The sequence below is a fragment of the Lemur catta genome, chromosome 1 (assembly GCF_020740605.2).
Source record: "Lemur catta isolate mLemCat1 chromosome 1, mLemCat1.pri, whole genome shotgun sequence".
Lineage (NCBI taxonomy): Eukaryota > Metazoa > Chordata > Mammalia > Primates > Lemuridae > Lemur > Lemur catta.
Window position 1 is genome coordinate 4,914,782 of NC_059128.1, and position 20,721 is coordinate 4,935,502.

A 20,721-nucleotide genomic window follows, 5' to 3' on the forward strand; every position below is an offset into this window, starting at 1 on the left:
GTTCCTGTGACAACTCTGTCCTTATTGTTCCATCTGCTAAGAGCCCACTTCCCTCCCCCTCAACCACAGCTCCTCCAGCCAAATTCTCTGTCCACCTAATTCCCGGCTCAGCTCAGGTTTTACTTCCTTGAGGAAGTCTTCCTTGATTTTCCAAGCTGAGTGTTCTCACAATTCCTGTATCTTGCTCCATCTCTGCAACCTGGGATGGTCTCTGCACTTCTGACTCTCCCAGCAGATGTGAGCTTCTCCGGGTGGGCACTGGGTCTTACTCAGCTGTCTTCCACACCAAACACGTCTTAGGGGACATGCCAGCATCAGAGTGTAACAGCTGGGCAGCAGGTTTTGGAGCCTGGCAGACCTGGCTCTGTCACTTACTGGTTTGTGCCCATGGGCCAGTGTGTGTACAGGTGATACTGATGGTGCCTGTCTCAAAGGGCGAGCGGGGCCTCGATGAGACACTGTATGGAAGGCCCGCACACAGTGGGGGCTCAGTTGTCAGTAACTGCTGCTGTCATCATCAGCCCAGTCATTACTGCCATCAAGGGGCACCAAACTCCCTGAGCCTTGGCAAATTCACAGGGGGTTGAGAATATCGGTAAGACCACAGACAGTGGGGAAATGCTTCATGGGGAGAAAACGTCATATGGTCAGCACCGTGGCAAGGGTGCAGGCTCTGCAGCTACACAGACATGCCTCCAAATCCCTGTTGGCCACACGCCACTGGGAGGCTGTGAGCAAGTTACTTTACCTCTCTGAACCTCAGTCTCCTCACCTATAAAATGGACATGATCACTGCCAGCAGCTGCAGTGAGGATTAGGCCTGTTGTGTGCAAAGCCTGTGGCATGGTCCCAGGCACGTGGCAGGGGCCCCGTGAACACCAGTCTTGTGGCCTCCTCTACTCAGCATCATGGGGCTCAAAGGAGCCTCGAGGCTGCCCCTCAGTGACCCAGAAGGAGAGGAGGAAACAAACCACACAGTTACCCCAAACCACCCTGCATTTCCTCTCTGTGCTTCCTTGGAGCTGCTGGCGCTGGGCTGCAGGACCCTGGAGTCACCATCTCCTTCCTGCCAGACCCTAGGAGAGGCACACCCCAGAGCCACCACCACAGGGCCAGCCATGCCACTGCTGGACCGGGCGGGCAAGGGGCGGGCCCCAGGCACTGGAGTTACCTCCAGCCTCTCCTCCAGCAGAAACACAACCAGCCTGGGGGTGGCAAGGTGAGGTGGTATTGAAAGACGCTGGACTGGAAGTCAGGGGGTGTGGGTTTGGATCCCAGCCCTGTCCCTCCCTGGCTGTTCTCCCTGAAAAACACTGAAGGGACAGCCTGGGGCAGCTAGCAGTGCCTGTTATGTAGATGCGCTCAGTCCGGAGAAGTTCTTTCCACTGGCTTCTCTCTCCTCGTCCGCGCGGCAAGAGCCCCCCGGATTTAACCAGCATGAATCCATCTTACCCAAATGGGCATTAAAGCAGAACTCATTTGAAGACTTTCCTTAGGAGCTGGAATTATTCCTTACAGCCTTTCAACAATAATGAATTGACTGGAATTCTAAACTGAGTCTAACCAAAGGACACAGTGATAAAGTTAAATCTATTTCAGTACAAATTGCCTCTCAGAAGTTGATTAAAAAGCCACCTCTTTATCCAGCCCCACAGCTTGGGGCTGAGACAACCTTGGGGCTCTGTCCTCCGTGCTGGCTGACAGAGGCCCACCTTGAACCCTCTGTGGGGAACAGAGCTTCCAACAGGCAAACAGTCTGGAAACACTCTCGCAGGCGTGAGCCTACCCTGAGGCCCCCTCCCTCTGCCGTGAAACTGCAGCTTGTGGCTGCAAACCCACCAGAGAATCCCCAACAAGAGAGCTGCCCGCTCACCTCAGGATAGTGATACAGAGCAACGCACCTGTTTCAAGGTCTGTTAGGTGCAGCGCGAAGTCGAAGCCACCACTGAGGATGCGCCGGCCACAAGGAGACCACCGGGCAGCCCGCACTGCCTCGCTGTGCAGGGAGTAGGTTTGCAAGCAGCGCCCTGAGTCCACGGCGTTCCAGACCTGTAAGACGGACACAGAACACCAGAGGTCATGACGAGGCCTGATCTCCAGGGCTCAGCTGATCCCTCTGTGTGGGCAAAAGGGTCTCACAGTGGAATTATCTTCCCATTATTTTACCATCTAAACTATATCCAGATGTTAAACTTTTCACTGCAGAAATGTAAAGACTTGGGGTTGATGAGTTGGGGTTAGCTTTTTCTAAAATTTCTTTTGGGGTTAAGAAAACAGCATTCCTGAGTCTGTCACTCACCTCCCCAGCCCTCACACCTGCTCCACACCTGCTGGCCACCAGGGAATCCTGCCCCTTGGCACTTGCAGTCCCATCCCAGTCTCCCCTGCATTGCTGGCATCCGTCCTGTGATGGACACCGCCAAGGCCAGGCTATATTCATGGGTTCTACTTTAAAACTGAGATTCAAAAAGGAACCGGCCACATCTGTATTTACAACTGGTCAAAGAGCAAACACCTGCCTTGAGGGCAGCTGTCCTTTTCTTTGGGAGAGAAGGTACTATCCCATCCTGGATTTCTATGGTGAAACAAGGCTTGTGGAAGAAAGCCCTCTGTATACGCTATGACTTTTGAAAAGTGATTTAAGAACCCAAGTATAGAACTACACATTGTGGAGCCAGGGCCACACCGTGCATGAGTGCCTGAGCAGCTTCTCACCAGCTCTCCCAGCAAACACCTGCAGCTTGGAATGTGATGGGGCTGGCCCAGGGCCTGGCATGCAAAGGTGCTCAGTCCCCCACGCTCACTGTCATTATAGGATGCAGGGGATGCCCTCACTTACCAGCTGGGTGGCTCTGAGGATTGAACCCAGGACGCAGGAAGAGCACCTACAGCCTGCACATGGGAGTCAGGGCTAAGTGCCTCCCACTGGTCATGTGACTTGGCTGAATGGCTTTGCCTGTCTGGGCCTCAGTCTCCTCCTCCAGGAAGTGGGGATGTGCAGAGCACCGCCCAGGGCAGTAGTCAAGACTGAGGAGGGAACCTCTGCACAACATGCAGCACCACAGCTGGGGCATGGCTAGGGCCACGGTGCTCTAGACATGCTGCTTGGGGCTTGAAGTAGCTACAGTTCTTAACAGAAAGGTTCCATGACCTCCCTTCAACTCCGTCAGGAAAACCAGGCTTAATTTTCCTTAATAAGAGAAAAACCCAAACAAAGTACATCCACATACTTCCACAAACATGATCCTAGGGATAACTTTCCTATTGAAGATGAGAAAATTCAACCCGCCAAGTCCTGAAGGTTCTCAGAATGCAAAGGATCAGAACTCTGAACACTTGATTCCTGGGATTATGCAAATGTCTAAGCTTAAGAAAACAAGAGGTCAAGAGTAGCCTTCAAAAAATGTTCAGAGAGCTCATTTCCCTTCTTCCCTACTAGGGGTCAATAGCTAGGATCTCAAACTGGAAAATCAAGAAATAGCAGTATTTGCATTTAGAAACAAGAACAGAAATAACAGAAGAAACAGCGAGAACACTTCAAGGTAGAATGAGAATTCACAGAAGGGAGGTAGAGCTGCAACAGGTGGGAACTGCTGTTTTTTTAAAAAACTATGTACAAGTATAACTTTTAATTTTAAAAACAGTAAAATGAATAGTCTAGATCTATAGGATTCACATGGCTAAACAGTAAAAAAATAATATTGAGTACATAAGACAAGCTGTACATACAAAGTATGATGCCATTTAAGTTTTAAAACACATGAGACACTATCTCATGTGTTTTATGTGGATGACTACTATGAAAAAACAGAAAATAACGAGCATTAGCAAGGATGCAGAAAAATTGGAACCCTTGTGTACTGCTGGTAGGAATGGTGCAGCCACTATGGCAAACAGCATGGTGTTTCCTCAGAGAATTAAACACTGAAGTACCATATGATCCAGCAATTCCTCTTCCAGGTAAATGCCCAAAAAACCAAAACTAGAGTCTGAAAGACATATTGTACACCCATGTTCATAATAGCATTATTCACAATAGCCAAAGGGTGGGAGCAACCCAAGTGTCCATGGATGAATGAATGGATAAACAAAATATTTTACATCCATACAGTGGAATATCACTCAGCCTTAAAAAGGAAGGAAATCCTGACACACACTATAACATGGATGAAACCTGAAGACAGTATGCTAAGTGAAATAAGCTAGATACAAAATGACAAATACTATGACTCCACTTATATGAGGAACACTGAGTAGTCAAAATCATACAGACAGGAAGTAAAGTGGTTGCCAGAGGCTGGGGGAGGAGAGAATGGGAAGTTTAATAGGGAGAGAGTTTCAGTTTTATAAGATGAAGAGTTCTGTGGATGGATGGTGGTGAAGGTTGCACAACAATATGAATGTGCTCAATGCCACTGAAGTGTACGCTTTAAAATGGTTAAGATGGTGAATTTTGTTATGTGTATTTCACCACAATTTTTAAAAAAATACACACACACACACATACAAACCCCTATCTCATATATTCATGCATTTGTAGACAGACTATAAAATGCACGGGGACGGTTGTCGGATATACTTGTGTGGTGTTCAAAAGAGAGGTCCAGGGTGGAGACTGAGCTTTGGAAGTCGTTGCCACTGAAATGGTGTTTCAGTCCCGAGCTGGACGAGCTCTCCACAGGAATCAATGTAGACAGTGCAGAGGGGAGTCCCACATCTCAGCAGGGGCCTCGGTGTTCACAGGCTTGGAGCAGGGGATGGAAAAGGAGAAACCAGAGAAGTCTGAGAGGAAAGGCCAGTGAAGTAGGAACAGAAACAGAAGACGGGTGTCCTGGAAGCCAAGAGCGAGTGTTTTGAGAAGAGACTGGTCAACACGTCAAATACTGCTGAGAAGTCCTCCAGGTGAGGACTGGGGACGGACCCCTGGATTTAACAAGGCAAGGGGCAGGCACCTGGTATCTCCATGTTACTTTCTATACTTTTGAATATGCTTAGAACATTTCATAATTTAAAATAAAAATGTTAAATTAATGAGGAGGGAGAGGAGGAGAAGAAGAAAAAGGGGAGAGAAGGAGGGAAGGGGGGAGGAGGAAGGGGATGGGGAAGGCGGGGAAGAGGAAGGCAGCGGGCAGAGGGGAAAGGAGGAGAGCAGGGAAGAGGAGGAGGGAGGAGGAGGGAGAGAAAAGATCACGGCAGTAATGAAAGAAAGAAAGAAAACTTGAACTCTGTGACATCCAAGGCCAAAAGCAACAAACCAAAACGTTTGAATTCTTGGCCAGGGGCCTCCCGAATCCACCACGGAAGCGCGTTTAAGGGGATCCATCAAACTGTAAACTGTCTGACAAGTCCTCTCTGAAGTGAAAAACGCACACCTGGCTCTCCTGGTTGATGCACAGACAACGATAGCATCAGAATCAATGCAGACCAGTCAGCTACCTCTCAAAGCTACCCAGGGTGAAGGAGAGAAGAATCTTTGCCAATCGCTCTCCTTAATTGAATTTAATGTTCACTGTCAGGTTTTAAAGATTAATTCCCAAACACTGTGGCAGCCTGAAGTGTGTGCCTTTTTTCAATTAAGTAATTAGAGATCCCAAACTGCCTTCGTGGAATTAAGGAGTTAAGTCTTCTGTCAAGCGTTCTAAGATGACTTGATGTATTAACTAGAGACATTCTTTGCGTCCAACAAAAGTAACAGTCTTGAAAAGAACATGACAAGTAAAATATGGTGCCGTCACTTGCTCGCCCCACATTTACCACCGTTCCCATGTCCTGGTCACCGAGACATGGCCCCACTGGGAATTCTCACAGTCTCCTGAGATTAGCAACAGGAACTATTGATTTAGCCTCAGGTCATGTTCTTCCGCCTGCCTGCCTCCCTTTTGTTTTCCAATATAAGAGAAATACAGTCTCCTTGTAAAGTACTCAAACCATACAGAAGTACACAAAGGAAAATCCCATAGGAATCAATGATGAGGATTTTTGTTTCTCTGATTCTTTGGAAATAACCGTGTTATGCAAAAAAAAAAGAAAGAAAGAAAGAAAGAGGAAAAACCAACAACAAAAAGTCCAAAACAGAAAAACACAAAGAAAATAAGAGTGTCATTCATAACTTCACCACCTGGAAATAATGGCTGTCAAATTTCTGGGTGAATCTTTGCTTCATGTGGCCCTCTCTTGCTATCTCCTGCCTCGGGATCTTCCCAGGTCAGCCCTGACTTCTGGCCTCCCCGCCAACTCTTGGCAGCCCCTGTTGCCCCAGAAAACAATTTTAGAAACCACTCTCAAACTCACACAGCTCACCACAAGCTAGTGCAGAGTGCCTAACCCCTTACCAAAGGGATCCCAAAGGGATGGGATCAGTCCATCTGCCTGCAAAAGCTTGGGAATCCTTCATGAAGTATGCATTCAACAGCCAGAATTACATTGAATCTAAAGACCAATTTGAGGAAACACCTTAATAATACTGACTCTTCTAATCCGTGAATAGGATACATCTCTCCATTTGTTTAGGTCTTCTTTAATTTTCCTAAGCAATAGTTTGTTGTTTTTAAATGAAAAAATTTGGCGTATCTTCTGTCAAATTTATCTCTAATTAGTTCATATTTTGATGATATTCTAAATAGTATTTTTAATTTTAGATTGCTCATTTCTAGTGTGCAGAAATACAATTAATTTTTGTATATTGACCTTGAATTCTGCAACCTTACTAAATTCACCTTTTATTTCTGAAGCTTTTTTAATAGAGTCAGTGGAATTTTCTACACAGATGATCAGGTCCTCTGTGAATAAAGACAATTTTATTTCCTCTTTCCTAGTCTGGATCCTTTTATTTTCTTGCCTTATTGCACTGGCTGTAATCTCCAGCACTGTGCTGAACAAATATGGGGAAAGAGGACACCTCTGTCTGTTCCTGACCTTATGGGGAAGGTAGTCAGGCTTTTATACAGTTCAGAATGACACTGAAGCTAAGGTTTTCAGAGATGCCCCTTATGAGTTCAAGGAAGTTCTCTTCTATTTCTAGTTTGCTGAAAGTTTTTTTTTCCAAATCAGGAATGAATTTTGGACATGGTCAAAAGCTCTTTCTGCATTTATTGAGATGATCATATGTTTTTTCTTTTCTTGTTAATCATCTATATCAGAGTTCATTATAGGTAAGTCATTAACGCTGAATTACATTGATTTTCTAATGCTAAGGCAAGCTTACGTTCCTAGGACAAATCCTACTTGGTCATAATATTATGAATATATACATACATACATATATAGTTGCACTGATTTGCTGAAACTTTATTAAAAATTTTTGCACCTATGTTCATGACGGATATTGTTGTATCGCATTCTTCTCTTATCTTTTTCTTGGTTTGTTATCAGGGTAATGGTGGACTCAGAATGAATTGGGAAGTGTTCTCACCTCTTTGATATTCCAGAAAAGTTTGTGTGTATTATTGTATGTTATGTATTAGTTTGCCAGGGCTGCCATAACAAAGTACCACAAAATAGGTGGCTTAAACAACAGAAGTTTATTATATCATCATTCTGGAAGCTAGAAGTCTGAAATCAAGGTGTTGCAGGGTTGGTTCTTTCTGAAGGCTATGAAGGAAGGATCTGCTCTAGACCTCTCTCCTTGACTTGCAGGCAGCTATCTTCATATTCACACGATGTTCTCCCTCTACACGTATCTGTTTCCAAATCTCCTCTCTTTATATGGACACCAGTTATATTGGATTAGGGGCCCACCCTAATGAACTCGTTTTGACTTGATTATCTCTGTAATGACCTCATCTCCAAATAACACTACATTTTGGGGTACCGGGGGTTAAGACTTCAAAATATAAATTTGAGGTGAGGGGTGGGCGCAATTCAACCCATAAAAATTGGCACTATTTCTCCCTTAAATGTTTGGTAGAATTCACTAACGAAGCCATTTGGACCTGGAGTTTTCTTTGTGGGAAGTTTTTAACTATGAATTTAATTTCTTTAATAGATATGGGGCTTTTGAAGTTTCTGCCCCCCCCACCCCCCGAGACAGGGTCTTCCTCAATCATCTACACTGGAGCGCAATCATTGCTCACTGTAACCTCAAACTCCTGGGCTCATGAGCTTTTATTGTTTGAGTCTTTCAAGAAATTTATCTATATCATCTAAGTTGTAGAATTTATTGGCATAAAGTCAATCATAGCATTACTTTAGTATCCTTTTAATATCTAAAGGATCTATAATTAGGTCACTTCTCTCATTCCTAATATTGGTAAATTGTGCCTTTTCTCATTTATTCCCATGAGTCTGGCTAAAGGTTTATACCTTTCATAGCTCTCAAAGAACCAGCTTTTTGTTTCACTGATTTTACTGACTGATTTGAAAATTTCTCCCCAACTGATACAGACATTTAGTGCTATAAATTATTATCTGAGAACTAGTCTAGCTACATTCCACAAATATTTATGTGTTTTCATTTGCATGCAGTTCAAACTATTTTCTAATATCCCTATCTGGTTCTTCTTTGACCCATGGGCTGTCTAGAAGTGTGTTGGGTAATTTACAAATAATTGGGAATTTTCCAGATACCTTCATTATTGATTTTTAATTTAATCCCAATCTGAGAATGTACTTTGTCTATTTGGTAGACATTCCATGGGCACTTAAAAAGAATGTACATTCTGCTGTTGTTACAAGGAGTGTTCCATAAATGTCAATTAAGCCAAGTTAGGTGATAGTGTTGTTCAAGTCTTCTATATCTTAACTGATTTTCTGTCTACTTGATCTAGAGATTATTGAGAGAGAGATGTTGAAATCTCCAACATTAATTGTGGATTTCAGTATTTCTCCATTCAGCTTCTGTCACTTTTGTTTCAAGTATTTCAAAGCTCTCTTATTATTTGTATAAACATTTATACACCTGTTTATGTACCTAATGTTATACACCTGATCTTATATCCTTTGATGAACTGACCCCTTTGCTGTTACAAGATGACTTTCTTTATCCCTGGTACTATTCTTTGCTCTGAAATCTGCTTTGTCTGATATTAATACAGCCACTCCAGCTTTCTTTCATTACTATTATGATAGATCTTTTCCCACCTTTTACATTTAACCTTGTCTTTATATTTAAAGTGGGTTTCTTGTGGGCATTCTATGTACAATTGGGTCTTTTTAAATGGGGTGTTTAGACCATTTCATCCACAACTGATAAAGTCTGGGTTTAAATCTTGCTATTTGCTTTCCATTTATCCCATCTGTTCTTTGTTCCCTCTTTCCTATTTTTTTTTTACCTTCTTTTGGATTGAGTATCTTTTGTTATTTTATCTCCCATCGTGAGACTTGTAACCATAAATATTTGTTTTGTTTTATTACTACTTGCTTTAAGGTTTACATGTTTAACTTATCACAGTCTACTTGCAAGTAAGATCATCACTTCCCTTATAATACAAGAACCATAACAATGATATAAGCCACTTCCTCCATCCTAGCCTTTGTACTGTTGCTATCACACATTTTACATCTACACATGTTATAAACTGCACGATACACTTAATATTTTTTACTCTAAACAATCATTATTGAAAGTGATTTTTAAATAAGATCCAAAAGTATTTTACATTTACCCACATATTTACCATTTCTAGTGCTCATCATTTCTCTGTGCAGATGCAGATTTCTATCGGGTATCATTTGCCTTCTCTGTGAAGGACTCCCTTTATTAACATTTCTTATGATGCAAGTTTGCTGGTGATGAATCACTTCAGCTTTTAAATGTCTGAAAAAGTATTCTGCCTTTCCTTTTTAAAAGATATTTCACTGGGTATTAAATTTTAGGTTGACAGTGGTTTTGAGTTTTCCTTTCAGTATTTTAAAATGGTGTTCTACTGCCTCCTAGCATTGTTTCCAATGAGAAGTTTGGTGTCATGTTCACCTTTGTTCTTCTGTATGTAAGAACAACCCCCAGCCCCCTGCGCTGGCTACTTTTAAGCCCATCCTCCGAAGTGAGGTATCACAAGAATGGAAGAATAAGCACCACATGTACTCGCCATCAAATTAGTACTAACTGATCAACACTAAGGTGCTCACATGGTAGTAGTATTCACTGGGTATTGCGGGGTGGGGGTGGGTAAACTCACAACTAATGGACGCGGTGAGCATTGTATGGGGGAAGGGCACGCCTCTAGCCCTGGCTTGGATGAGACAAAGTCAGAACTTGTAACCAAAATGTTTATACTCCCATAATACCTTGAAATAAAAAAATATATATATTTTCCCCATTTTCACCGGTTATAAGAAATTTCATTATGATATACTTTGGTGAACTTTTTTTTCATGTTTCTTGTGCCAGAGTTCATTTAGTTTCTTGAATCTATAGGTTTATAATTTTCATCAAATTTATAAAACATTCAGCCATTATTTCTTTAAATATTTTTTCTGTTCTCCCCTTCTTCGAGGACTCCACTGTCATGTACATTGGGTGAACCTGAAGTTGTTCCACAGCTCACTGATGCTTTGTTCATTTTTTCCCCAAGCTTTTTGCTCTCTGTGTTTCAATTTGAATAGTTTCTATGTCTTTAAGTTTGCTACCCTCCTCTTTTACAGTTTCCAATCTACTTTTATCCCATGCAGTGTATTTTCCATTGAAGACTTCTTTTCGTCTCTAGACATCCAATTTGGATCTTTTTGTATTGTCCATGACTCTCCTGAACATGCTTGTGCTATTCTCTACCTTTCTGCATTATAATAGTCGGTTTAACATTCCTGTCTACTAATTGCATCATCTGTGCCATTTCTGAGTATGTATTTATGGACTGATTTTTCTTCTCATTGTGGTTCATATTTTTCTACTTCTTTGCATGTCATTTTTATATGGATGCCAAACACCGTGAATTTTACTTTATTGGATGTTTCATATTTTTGTATTCCTATAAATACTCTTCAGGTTTGTTCTGGGACATAGTTAAGTGACTTGGAAAAAGTCTGCTCCTTGCCAGGATAGTTTTGAAGCTTTGTTAGGAGGGACCGGAGCGGCATTCAGTTTAGGGCTAATTTTACCTCACTACTGAGGCAATACTCTTGTGAATGTGAGGATTTTCCTTTCTGGCTGGTGAGAACATGAACTACTCTTGGCCCTGTGAGCTCTAGGGATTGTTCACCTGCTCCTCGTAGGTGGTTCTCTCCCTAGCTCAAGGAGTCTCCTCGCATGCATGAACCTGCTGCTCAGAATTCCACTGAAGACTTGGGGGAACCCCCCACAAGATCTCTCTCTCTCTCCCTCTCTGCATCTCTCTGGTTCTCTGTCCTGAGAACTCCAGCTTACTTAACATTCCTGGACTCCCAACTCTATCTCCTCAACTCATGGAAATCACTGAGATCCAGCTGGATTTCTCCTTCCTGCGCTCCAGTCTGGAAACTATCACCAGGCAAGAAGCAGGAACAGCTAGCTGTAGGGCTCACCTCATTGTCTCCCCTCTCTTAGGGGATCACTGTCTGCACTGCCTGGTGTTCAATGTCTGAACACCACTGTTCCTTATGTTTTGTCCAACTCTTTAGTTGTAACACTGGAGCATAAATTTGGTCCCTATTACTCCATCTTGACTAAAGGCATAAGTGTCTACAAGTTATTTAGAAGTGTGTGGTTTAATTGCCAAGTATTTGGTTTTTCTTATTGTTCAGTATCTTATTATTTTTTACTAACTTAACTCCATTGCAATCAGAAACTAGGCTCTGTATTGTTTCAATCCGTTTAAATACATTGAGATTACTTGATGTCCTAGCACATGGTCTATCTTAGTGAAGTACTATTTGAAGTTGAAAAGCATTTGTATTCTGCACTTGTTACGTATGGTGTTTTGCAAATGTCAATTACGGTGGTTGATAGCATCATTCAGATCTTCTATCTTTATTGATTTGCCTAGTTGTTCTATCAACTCCTTAGAGAAAAGTGCTAAAATCTTCAACTGTGATTGTGGATTTGCTTATTCTCCCTTTAATTCTGTGAAAAAATTTTTTCATGTGTTTTGAAGTTTTGTTATTAGTTACATACATATATATGATCATTATGCTTTCCTGACGAATTAATACCTTTATCATATGAAATGTCTCTTATCTCTGGTAATACTTTTTGTCTTGAAGTCTATTTTATTGGTTAATGTTGCAATAGTTCCTATCTTCTCATGGTTACAATTTGGATGATATCTCTTTATTATATTTGCTTTTAGCCTATTTCTTTTTTACTTAAAGTGTACCACTTGTCAACAGTATATAGTTTAGTCTTGCTTTTGTACCCATTCTGACAATCTCTTTTAGTTATAGTATTTAGTCCATTTAGATTTAATGTAATTATTGATATGATCAGATCTACCTCTATCATTTTGTTATTTTCTGTTTTTGCTTCTTTTATTACTCTACCTCCTTTACTGCCTTCTTTTGGAATAACTGAATATTTTTAGAATTCCATTTTAATTTATCTATTGGCTTTTTAGCTACAATTCTTTATATTTTCTTTTTAGTGGCTGCTCTACATCCATAATATTTTACAGTCTTCCTATAGTCAATATTGTACAAGTTCATATAACAAAGCTTGCAACTATAAATGTCCTTTTACCAACCCCCATCTTTACCCTATAGTTGTCATATGTATTACACATCCACATATGTCATAAACCCCAAATGCAGTATTATAATTTCTGCTTTAAACAGTCATATGTATTTTTTTTAATTTAAGAGGAAAAAGTAGTCTTCTATATTTTCCCCCATATTTACCATCTGCTGTGCTCTTAATCCCTTGCTGAAGACTTGAGTTCCTATCTGATATATTTTCCTTCATCCTGAAGCACTTTCTTTAACATTCCTATAGTACACATCTGCTGGCAATGAATTCTCACTTAGTTTTTATTTATCTGGAAATGACTTTATTTCACCTTCATACAGAATCACAGGTTGATGTTTTTAGTTTTCTATCAGCACTTTAATGATACCATCCCATTGTTTCTGGGCTCTATTACTTCTGATGAGAAGTCAGTGATTTTTCATATCATTATTCTCCTCCATGTGATGTTCGTTCTTCTCAGACTGCTTTCAAGATATTCTCTTTGTCTTTGGTTTCCAGAAATTTGACTATGACATGCCTGGGTATGGTTTTCCTTGTGTTTGTCCAGTTTGGTGTTTGTGGAGTTTTGTTTTGTTTTTCTTTTGAATCTGGATAGGTACATATTTCACCAAATTTCAGGGGTTTTCTAATGTTATTTATTCAAAATATTTTTTCTTCTCTCCTCTTCTTCTAGAACTCCAATTACTTATATAATAGGTCTTCTAATATTGTCCATAGGTTCCTGAGTATCTGTTCTTTTTCTCCCTCATTCTTTTACTCTGTTTTCAGGTTGAACAATTTTTATTGATCTATCTCCAAGTTCACTGGCTCTTTCTTCTGTCATCTCCATTCTGCTATGGAGTCCAAATGGTGAATTCTTAACTTCAGTTACTGTATTCTTCAGTTCTACAATTTCCATTTGTTTTCTTATGGTTTCTATTTCTTTACTGAGATTTCCTATCTTTTTATTCATTGTGAGAATATTTTCCTTTGTGTCCCTAAGCATATATATAATGACTGTTTTAAAATACATATCTGCTAATGTCAACATCTGAATCATCTTAGAGCCAAGCTCCATTGATTGCCTTTCTCTTAAATATGGGTCTCCTTTTCCTATTTCTTGCTTTACCTAATAATTTTGGGTAGAATACTGGACATTACAAAATATATGTTGCATTAACTTTGGAAACTGTTATGTTCCTCTGAAGAATATTTTTTTTTTAAAGGCAACTAACCTGGCTCTACTCAAATTTCAAATTGTGTCTCTCTTGTGGTGTGCAGCAACAGAATTTCTATTCAGTTCTCTCTTGAGTTGCTTAGGGTCTGCCTCATACTTGGGTGCAGGAGTCATCCAGAAATTTGAGTAGAGTTTATACATACTTTCCAGCTACTATGGCTACCCCAAATTCTGTTCAAGCCAGTAACACTGTAGGTTTTCTATCCAACTTTCTACCAGCCTGCTTGGCATGGAGTGAAGCCTACCCTCACGCAGAAAAACATAAAAGTAGGAAACACACCCAGTGACATTTCCTTCTCTTAAGGGTGGACTTTTGTCCAGTGTTTGCCTGCTTTTTATTGTTCTCCAGTATCATCAGGTAGTTTCGTTGTTACTGCTATTGTACAGAGTTTACAGTTGTTAGCTGTGGGAGGGTTAGTCTGATAGAACTACTGCTTTGTTACTGAAAGCCAAACCTAATTTCCCATTTTAAGCATCTGTTTTGCAGAATGGAGAGTAACATTTCACCCTACCTCCTCACACCTGCTGCCCATACCCAGCCTTCTGGTAGGAATATTTAGGAGAGTGAGGGGATCAGAGTATTTGTTCTGTGGGTGAGCCGCTGTGTCACAGATAACAAGAAGGCCATCATTGATTTACAAACTGATCTCATCCACTGATGCATGAACTTGGAACCGGGATTGATTTGAAGACCCCTCCCACACTATGATCCTCACCTCTACCAGCCTCAGAAAAATTTGTAGAGAACCTAGGAAGGCTGCTGAGTTTCTAGCATACATGGTAAAGGAGTTTGAATCACTTGGATCTCTAAGGGCAGGGTACCCCAGCTGATATCTGGGTTACAGGGGGCTACATTTGCAGAAACAGCAAAAGCAAAAGCAGAATTTTCATTTTACACAATCTTCCTAACTGCTTCCTAAAATGTTATCCATACCAAATGATGCAAGGTCTCTCAAAGTAAAGGTTGAGGAGAAACTAGATCAGAATCTGTAAGTACATGAACTTTCATTATACAGAGAATTCCAAGAAATTATTCTCTCTATTCAATAAGGTCAGAACAAAGGGAAGGAGTTTTAAATGTCAACAGAAGATGTAAAAGGGCAAAGAAGAGTTTTCTTAAAGAAAAAAGGATTAAGAGCAAAATATATTGCAGAGGGAGAAGAGAGCAGGGAGAGCTGGAGGTGGGGGGCTCTGGAGACCTTCAGATAACACCCTCCTCACAGAGTGGGGACGGTCCCCCGGCAGGTGCTGGAACCAGCAGGTGAGGAGTGCAATAGTCTGAGGAGGAGCCAGTGCCCCTTTTGAAAGCATCGCAATTCTGGACACTATTCTGAAACAAAATCTACCACCTTGTCTCCTCCCTCTAGATAACAATAATCACGTATAGAGTAGTTACAGTGTGCCAGTAATGCTTGTAAGCACTTTACAATTGAGTATATTGAGTCAAATGAGCTAACTGAATTAACTCAAGCCTTACCACAACCCTATAAGGTAGACATTATTACATTATTAGCTCCATTTCACAGATGAGGAAACTGAGGTACAGAGAGGTAGCTGTCCCAGGCCACCCTGTGAGAGGTGGAGCAGAGACTCTGACCCAGGCAGTCTGGCTAGAGAACTTGCAGGCTTCACCACTCTTCTTCCTCCTACCTGCAATGTCCCCCACGGTCCAACCCCTGCCCGTAATCCTGTACTCTGGATAAATACAACACAAAGCCAGACTAACCCCTCTTCCCACTGTCAGCTCTTTAGCTGTCTTATGGTAATTTCCCCCACTGAATCGCTGTCTCCTAATTTAGTCGTCTAAAGTACTGCAGTCCTCCTTTATGCCCTTCCCCCAACCGTCAGCTCTGTCTTCAAAGTATATCCCAAATCCTACCACTTCTCATCACCTCTGCTACCATCCTCATCTTAGCCACCACTGTCTTCCCCTCACACCACTGCAACAATCTCAAAGCTGGTGTCTCAAGCTTTACATGATGAAAGAATTTTGGAGAGGATGATGGTAATGGTTGTGCAATATTATGAATGTATTTAATACCACTTAACTGTGTGCTTAAAAAATGGTTAAGATGGCGAATTGTATGTTTATTTTACCATTAAAAAAGAATTTCTGAAGAAAAAAAAACTGGTGTCTCAGCTTCCTTTTTTTACCCCACAATATACTGCCACACAGCAACCAGAGTGGTCCTCTGCAGGCAGGTTACATCCTCCCCTACTCAAAACTCTCCAGTGGCTTTCCATCATACCTGGAATAAATCCTGTGTCATCTGCCCTAACTCCACTCCAGCTGTACTGGCCTCCTGACACACACCCAGCGCCTTCCTCCTCAGGCCTGTGCACCTGCTATTTCCCTGCCTAGAAGGCTCTTCTTCAGACAGCACCTGGGCTGGCTCGAGTCCCTCTCCAGAGAGGCATGCCCTAAACCACACCATCGAAACACTGCTCCCATCACTCTCCTTTACCTCAGCTAGCTCTGCTTTTCTTTGGAGCAATGTATTACTTCCTAACATATTTACTTATTTGCTTGCTTGCTTACTTGTGTTTCCCACTAAATTGTAAGCTCTATGAGGGTAAAGCACTATGTATTCAGTGTCTGTTTTGTTCACTTCTGTATCTGTGTCTTGAGCAGGGTCTGGCATATACTAGGAGCTCAATAAATGTCTGCTGGATGAAGGCATAGATGGATGGACGGATGACAGACAATTAATGGATGATGGATACATGGAATGGATAAATGATGGATGACTGGATGCATGGATGAATTAAGGATGGATAGAATGGGTGAATGGAATGGATGGATGAATGGAATGGATGGTGGACAGATATATGAATGGATGGATGGGATAATGGATGTATGAAGGGTGATAGATGGAATGGGTTGATGATGGGTGGATGAATACATGGACAGACTGACGGATGGATGGACAAATGAATACACAGAAGAATGGATGGAAGAACAGGTGAACAAAAGTATGGCTATCCTAGCTTTGAGATATCTGCAGATTGGAAAAGCAGACCTCCCTTCTGTAACATTACCCAATTTGTTTATTATTAAGTATGAAACAGATGAATGCTAAATACAGAGCCCTCTGGTCATGAGAGATCTCCTCCACTTTGAGAGTAAATAATTAACTCTTAGAGTTGGGTGCTATTTTTCAACAAGCCATAGGGCATCAGTTAGATTGTATCACCTAGTAGATACCTCTTTATCTCTCTTAGGTTCTCAAGAACAATCTGAGACTCTCTGGCACCACAAGGACCTTATGATGGTTCCTGCTCTTCTGTAAAATAAGGAAGTGATGAAATCACCAAGGCTCTAAAAGCCAGGTGCCTTTCCAAATGAAGATACACTCAGCCTCTGGCCTCAATATGCACAGATTTTATAAGTCTAATAACTCATAAAAGAATGAATTGTTTTGGCAAGTGAACGCTGGCTCCTGGTGAGCATGTCTGTCTTTTAATCTTGCAACGTCATGAGTTCTAGTGCATGTCTGGGGTCCCTTCATTCTTTCTCTGGTATAAGTGTCCCTCCCTGCCTTGGGGAGCCATCTCCTACCCTCATTCAGTTAGTGTGGTATATGGGGCTTCTAAAACTACCTTTTGTTGCTCGTGGAAAATGGGTTTGCTATTTGCCAACCTCCAGTCCCTCAACTCTCTCCCACTCTCCATAATTTCTAAGCACTCTCATGATCAATCAGCACAATTAGAATCTTTTAGGTCTAAATGCTGGAGCTTGTTTGCATGCTGTTCAATGCTCTTTCATACCAGCCTCATCTGATGGGCACTGTGAAGCTTTTAGGGATCTTTGCAGGTTGTGTCACATTCTTCCTTGAGACATAGGCCTCTCCCCTCCTTGGGTGTTAGTCTGAACACAGTTAGTGAAAGGGGCTTTGGATTGCCCCTACACTACTCTCTTATCCTAGGAAGTATTCCTTCCTTCAGTAATTGGGGGGGAAGAGGAGGGCATGACCTGGTTAGAAAGAATAGTAATAATATTACACCTTTATTTTTGTGTATCACTTCCCACAGCACTTTTCCACATTATAAATATCATGTGCTCCCCTCACAAACTCACAAGTTTGCCTAGGAAGTTATCTTGTCTCCATTTTACAGATGTGGAAATGGAGGCTTAGAAAGACTGGGTGACTCACTCACGGGGTTTATTCAACAGATACTTATGTGGGGTCTGCTATGTGCCAACAACTTTGCTCACTGCTGGAACTGCTAGAGAACAAAATAGTTCATGTGAGTCTAGTGGAAGAGATATTCAGCAACACACAGATCTCACAACTCAGATCAGTGCTGTGAAGAGCAGAACTGGGCTCACTAACAGCAGGTGAAATCGACTCACCTTGATTTCCACTGGGGAGGTAGACGGGCTTCTCCTGAGGAAGGGGTGACATGGGGAGGACCTGGGTAAGGCCCATGGCAGGGACAGCCACAGAGGCCGGGGGCTGGCACCTGGTGTGGCCAGAGCCCTGTGTGAAGGGGGAGGGCAACAAGAATGGGCAAAGTGCACACCCCATGGGGCCGGACAGATACCGCACAGGTTTGTAATTTTTTCCCTCCATGTAAAATGGGAGGCTGTTAGAGGGTTTTAAGCAGCAGAGCAATGTGATAATCAGATTTCCATTTTTAGAGGGCAGAGGCTGCTGTAGGAGAGGCCAGAATAACTCAGGGAGACCAGCGAAGAGAGTGTCCAGAGGAGACCGCAGGCCTGGGCCACAGAACTGTGGACACACTGGACATCTGCATTGGAGAAGAAACACTGGGACTTGGGGGATCAGAGAGGGAGGCAGGAGAGCAGTGAGAGGTGGGGCACCATGGCACGTGGGGGTCAGCAGTGAGCCCGTTTCTGATCACACTGCACCAGAGGCAGGGAGACCAGGAACCTGAGATTCCTCATTCCTGTGACCATATAACGGCGCTACCTCTACAAGTCATGGCAGATGTCCACCCAAGCCAGGACAAGGAGCCAGTTTTAAATCCTGCCTGCTTCATCCACATGCGGGGACTAGAGGCTGCTCTCAGCAGTTACTGAGGGCTCCTCGGAGCACAGTCTGGTTTAGCTCTAACGGCCTTCAACTTAATTCCTTCTGAAGGCCCAGTCTGGGTGTCATACACTGCTGTGACCCAGGGCACAGGCCTCCTGATCTCAGGTTTTCCAGAGACCCAGCTGAGACTGCCTCTGCCCTCCCCACCCCCCAACAGCCAGCGACAGCAGGGTCCCAGAACAGAGGTGACTACTCTCAGAAAGTGAGGTTGCTCAGGTCTTGCCGCCACGACAACCACCACGGCCAGTGCCAGGCTGTCTCTGCTTCCCAAGGAGGCCTCCCAGGGACACCCTGTGGGCAGGCTTCAACAGGCCTACACTGTCGCCAAAGCCTCACTGGCCCTCCCTGATGGGGCTGGCATGGAAGTGACCATTTTCATCAAGATTTCTCAATATGCATAAAAATGAGTATCAGCCCCTCACCCCCAGAAGCCCAGTAAGGAGGTGCTCTTCAAGCATTCTAATCCCAAGGCCTTATCAAGCTGCAGGCTTTTTCGAGCACACCCAGGGCTCAGTGGGAGTTGTAAATGGACACAGTGGGAAAACCGCCGGCTGCCACGGCAGGCCCCACCCATCTTCCCAGCCTCATCTCTCGTCACTGTCTTCCTTGCATGCCACTTTCCAGCCATGTTTCCCAAACTCTGTTCTTTGACACCTCCAGCCTTCCACATGCCCTTTTCTCTACTTGAAGCACATTCCTCCCTCTCCACCTGGTTGGCTCCTACTCCTCCCTCCAGTCTCACATGAGATGTTCCTTCCTCCAGGAAGCCCTCCCAACGCCAAGTTAAGGCCTGGTGGATGTTTCCATAGCACTCATGCTTCCCCTCTGGGAAGGCCAGGTGCACCCTGTGGTACAGATCCAGTTGCCACCTGATCCCCCCATTCCTGGACAATGAGTAAAGCATGGTCAATATGATCAGTACAGGGTGGCCATGCCGCTGGTGGACTACTTTGTTTTTCCATCTTCAGTCATTACTCCTTTCCCATTATTGTATTTGTAATGGCTTTATGCTTGTGAAAAAGTACATGCATTTTTATAACTACCCCATCACCACCACAAGACTGTGGTTTACCTAGACTCCTACATGTGCCACACTGCCAGGTGTTGCACAGGTGATGGAATCCTCACAGCCCCCTCATCCCTCCAAGGTGGTTGTAACTAGGCCATTTTACCCGTGAAGAGACTGAGGCTCCAAGTAGTAATATAAAAGAAGTTGCCCGAGGTTACCCCACAAGCAAGTAGCAGGCCCAGTACTCATGGCCAGAGTCCGTGTGCTTCTCTCTGGGGTGCATCTTACCCTGAGCAATGGGTGGGGTACTGAAAATGAACAGAGGGTGACACCGGATCTAATCTGCACTCAAACACAGGTAACTTGAACTGCCACGCACTTGCTGGCAGTTTCCGCACAGTATTTTTCGAAGCATACCTTGTTTTTCCTGAGATCCTACTGAATATACAATTTGGCATCCTGCTTTCTCCACTTAACATTTTCCAATGTTCTTAAAAACTGCATTTTTAAAAAGTACAGTTACTCATCAATTCCAGAAGAGAAGAGCACAGATATGGCAGAGCCCTGAACCTAACCATTTTCCCCTGGTGCCGATAGCTATATGCACACAGCAAGAGGATTTAACAGCCTGATTCAGCACGGTAGGAAGGAGTAAATTGCTTGAGTCTGAGAAATACATTACCTCAATCTCACAAATGGTTTTTGAAAATCATTAGGCCACAGAAATATCATTCTGCAGGCCTGGCTCTCGCTGCCTCCCCCACCCTGCTCAATGCCATCCATGTCACGGCATCGGGTGCTGCCCAGCTCAGAGCACTGGAGTCTAGGGCAATAGCAGGCTGAGCCC

At 43.0% G+C, this 20,721-nt stretch overlaps 1 protein-coding gene across 9 annotated transcripts in view; it reads right to left on the reverse strand.

Moving 5' to 3' along the window:
• Window positions 1–20,721, reverse strand: part of WDR25 (WD repeat domain 25) — a 131,548-nt gene that overhangs the window by 45,943 nt on the left and 64,884 nt on the right. For all 9 annotated transcript variants that reach the window (XM_045560584.1, XM_045560600.1, XM_045560635.1 and 6 more), the window contains one exon: window positions 1,902–2,049. In XM_045560584.1, the coding sequence (XP_045416540.1) occupies window positions 1,902–2,049 (148 nt within the window). The remainder of the gene's footprint in view (window positions 1–1,901; window positions 2,050–20,721) is intronic.